At 37.8% G+C, this 4439-nt stretch overlaps 1 protein-coding gene across 1 annotated transcript in view; it reads left to right on the forward strand.

The window, feature by feature from the left end:
- The window catches only part of LOC106877295 (tRNA methyltransferase 10 homolog A), a 16135-nt gene extending 11736 nt beyond the window's left edge, over positions 1-4399 (forward strand). The window contains exons 5-7 of the mRNA XM_014926164.2: positions 382-528; positions 1984-2089; positions 4121-4399. Of these exons, the coding sequence (XP_014781650.1) occupies positions 382-528; positions 1984-2089; positions 4121-4338 (471 nt within the window). The 3' untranslated portion in view covers positions 4339-4399. The remainder of the gene's footprint in view (positions 1-381; positions 529-1983; positions 2090-4120) is intronic.
- Positions 4400-4439: the final 40 nt, after the last annotated feature.

Consider the following 4439-nt stretch of genomic DNA (forward strand, 5'->3'; position numbering starts at 1 on the left):
CCCCCCCCCTTTTTTTTTCCTTTTTTGTTTCTGTGATGAGGGAGTTCTTGATAATTTCATCATTTATACCCATGTTTTTTTCTTTCTTTCCTTCCTGTAAAAATCATCACCGTTTAGCATCCACTTTCCATGCTGGTACAGGTTCCCGAAACTGGTAAGCCAGAGAGCTATACCAGTTCCAGTCTGATTTTGGCTTGGCTTCTATGGCTGGGTGCCCTTCCTAATGTCAGCCACTCCAAAAGTGTAGTGGCTGCCTTTTACGTGTTACTGGCACTGGCCACCACTATGATTGTTAACAAAAGCAAAGTCTATTTCAAAAACACAAACGAAAAAATGGAAAAAAATCAAACGTTGTTTACATTTTTTTTTGTTTTTTTTTAGGTGAACTTCTCTCCTGAAAAGTACAGTGAATTGTTTGACAAAAGCTCTCTTATTTATTTGTCTAGTGAATCAGACAATGTCTTAGATGATCTTCAAGAAGACAAGGTCTATGTGATTGGAGGTCTTGTGGACCACAATCATTATAAGGTAAGGAAATAATGCTTTCCATGACATTGATCTATCTTGATTCTTGCCTGGGCTGGTGGACAGGCACTTTTTCTTCCTCTTATTTCAGGCAAATGTAGTCTTCTCTAGCCTTACACTGATAAAAGCCTTGTGAATGAGTTAGGTAGACAGAAACTGAAGGAAGACTATCATATGTGTGTGTGTATCAAGGGTTAAACAGAAAGAATATAAGGAAAAGTAGTTTAGACAAAAGCAGAGCAAACAGGAAACTAGACGAAAACTTAACGGACGGGAAATTGGACAAAGACACAATACACGAAATATTCACTGCTGAGTTTTCCTTGTCGGATAATGACGCAAAATATCATAGCAGCTTCATGCCAATTACCATTGAGACCACTCAGTTTTGCAGGCACCAGTGCTTTTATTAAGCTACTGGGGAAAAAGCTGGCAAATGTATACTGACATTATATGAATACAACAGACAAAGAATTATGCATATATATATATATATGTATATTTATAGGCACGGGAGTGGTTGTGTGGTAAGTAGCTTGCTTACCAACCACATGGTTCTGGGTTCAGTCCCACTGTGTGGCACTTTGGGTGTCTTCTACTCCAGCCTCAAGCCAACCAAAGCCTTGTGAGTGGATTTGGTAGGTGGAATTTGAAAGAAGCGTGTCATATGTATATATTTCTGTGTCTGTGTTTGTCCCCCACCATCACTTGATAACTGATGTTAGTGTGTTTATGTCCCCGTAACTTAGCAGTTCGGCAAAGAGACCAATAGAATAAGTACTAGGCTTACAAAGAATAAGTCCCGCTGCCAGTTAGTTTGGTTGAAGGTGGTGCTCCAACATGGTCACAGTCAGATAGGCAGCTATATGCAATATACAACCAAAAAGGAAAAATTCAATTGTAACAGACGGTGCAGGATAGCCCCTACATTACTAGAAATAAGTCAAAATCCCTTACAACTGCAAAGAAGCACATGTCTATGCACTGACAGGAGAGATAACCACTTCACAGCAAACGAGATCACTATACTAATCTAGTTTCGCCAACCACTTTTCAGCATGTACTGGGTGCTTTTATGTGACCACTGGTGCTTTTCACATGACACCATCACCCACAAGCCCATAAGACGAGAATCACTCAGCTGAAGCGGGATGTAGGGAACATGCCTGCATGCAAGGGCAGCCGCGATTTTACTGAGCATGATGTGCGTTCTCAAGTAACTCATCGCCAGGATTTGGTATGGCAGTGTGTAATGTAAACATTCAAACATCCTTGACTTGGATTCCAGAAAATTTGGTATTTCGTAGAAATATCCTCATTTTCACCAATGTTTCATTTTGCAGTCATTACTTGGGATAGGATTATATTAAGTTGGATGGAGTTTTCATTTACATTATAGTTTTTTTGTTTTGTTTTTGTTTGTCTCAGTTAACTTTTTCACAATTTATTTTGTTCCAGGGTCTTTGCCATCGTCTGGCAGTGGAGGCCAGCATCTCTCATGCCCAACTCCCCATATCACAGTATTTAGAAATGAAGTCCAGGAAGGTGCTCACAGTGAACCACGGTAAGTCTAGCCCTTCGTTAGTCCTTTACTAAACCCACAGTAAACACGTCTCTCTTGGTTTCGTCAATGGTGATCCAGTTTGATCATCTGAACTTCTTTCTCATTCTACAAGTGGCTGGGTATTCCACAGGCACATAGTACTGTTTGACATGGCTGGACCTTAAGAATTACTGGTACAATCCATCTGACATCTTTGTTCAATGTCTGACTAACATGTCCACATGTGTCACAAAACTGATGTCTTGTATGCATTTTCTTATCATTGACAAACATGTACGGATCTGGTTAGAAGCTTACTTCCCAACCTCATAGTTCCATGTTGAGTCCCGCTGCATGGTACCTTGTCCAAGTGTCTTCTACTATAGCCCCAAGTTAATTAAGGAAACTGAAAGAAACCCATTGTATGAGGGGGTGCTGAAAAGTTCTTGGCTTTGGATAAAAGAAAATACAGGAGGATCAGTTAATTAAGGTTTTGTTCAACATATTTCCCTCTCAAATTCACACATTTATTGCAGCAGTGTTTCTGTTTTTCTAAAGAACTCCAAAGGTTTGGCCCCCCCCAACCAGGCCTTTTGCAATATCCTTAAAGCCAGGATCATTTCAGTGCCCCCTCAAAAAAAAATTGCATAATGTATGCTTGTTTGAGTCTCCTTGTCTTGGCATTGTGTGATAGTTATAAAAATGCTTGTCTCTTCATATAAACAGTGCCTTTCATTTCCATTACTCTGCAAGAACTTTGCATGAAAATTGACGAGGGTTAGCAACAGGAAGGACATCCAGCCATAGAAAACCTGCCTCAGTAAAATCCAGCCGTGGATGTTTACCACAGGAAAGACACCCAACTTTGAAAACATTTTAATCCAGCCATTATCCAATAATTTCAAAAGATCACCTACAAATCCCAGTTGTCATATAACATATGAAAAATATCTTGAGTGCATTCCGTGCTCTTAAATCAACAAAATGGTTTAATAACTGTGTTTGCTGTAGATAGGTTTGCATGATAGTGAATATTTTGAAAAAGACAGTGGGTGTATCAAGGGGGAGATAATTAACTGCACAGTAACTATGGGCAGTTTTTTTCTTCAATAAATGTTGAAATGAGCTATGGGTCTGTCTGGTGGTTTATCTTTAACTCCTTAGCATTCAGATTATTTTATTAAATTCAATACTTATCTATTCACAGGGGAGTATTGTAGTTCGCTTGAAGCATTGTGTATTGTTTGTAAAGAATAAAAAGTTTTGAATGGTACAACAATGCACAATAATACAAACAATGGGCTATATACCTGTTGTAATTTAGTTATACATAGTCCGATGATATTTCGGAATACAATTCCTTCTTCAGATATTCTTAGCTGGAGTTGCTGCTATAATGTTTTCCAACAGCTCTTTCATCATAACTATGCCGTTGGAAAACAGATTATAGCAGCGACTCTGTCTAAGAATATCTGAAGAAAGAATTGTATTCCGAAATATCATCGGACTATGTATAACTAAATTACAACAGGTATATAGCCCATTGTTTGTATTATTGTGCATTGTTGTACCATTCAAAACTTTTTATTCTTTACAAACAATACACAATGCTTCAAGCGAACTACAATACTTTCCTGTGAATAGATAAGTATTGAATTTGATAAAATAATTAAGTTGACAGCATACAACTACTTCATCGTATCACTACTGCATAAATCTCTCTGAGAGATTTAGAAACGTATTATTTCTAAACATTAAGCATTTCTATAATTTTTGAAAGCTAAACTATTATAATTCTTCATCATCATCATCATACGTCTGTTTTCCATGCTAGTATGGGGTGAGCAGTTTGACAGGAGCTGGAAAGGCCAACCAGGAGCCACACCGAGTTCCAGTGTCTGTTTTGGCATTGTTTCTAGGAAGGGCATCCAGCTGTAAAAACCATCTCCTGACTTTACCAGTTCCTGTCAAACTGTCCAACCCATGCCAGCATGGAAAATAGAAGTTAAATGATGATGTTGATAACTTCTGCACCTTATTTTTTTATAACAGTATTTGAGATTCTTCTGCAATATACCAAGACTAAAGATTGGAGCAAATCTCTGTTTCAAGTAATTCCTGAAAGAAAGGGCGTCAAGTGTTTGACCAATGAAAATTCCAGGGACAAAACAGAAGCTGACACTAACATGAAAGCAGATTGTGATAAAACAGATAAAAGGGCTGATTCTGAATCAGCCAAAGATGAAGAACCAACTCAGGTGAAAAGTTAATCTAGAAGAAAATAAAAAACACTTTTCTGTACAAAAAAAAATACATTCATATTTTTATGCCTATTTTTGCTTGTTCTTATTTTAAAGGAATTTGTACATTT

This window comes from Octopus bimaculoides, chromosome 5, assembly GCF_001194135.2.
Source record: "Octopus bimaculoides isolate UCB-OBI-ISO-001 chromosome 5, ASM119413v2, whole genome shotgun sequence".
Lineage (NCBI taxonomy): Eukaryota > Metazoa > Mollusca > Cephalopoda > Octopoda > Octopodidae > Octopus > Octopus bimaculoides.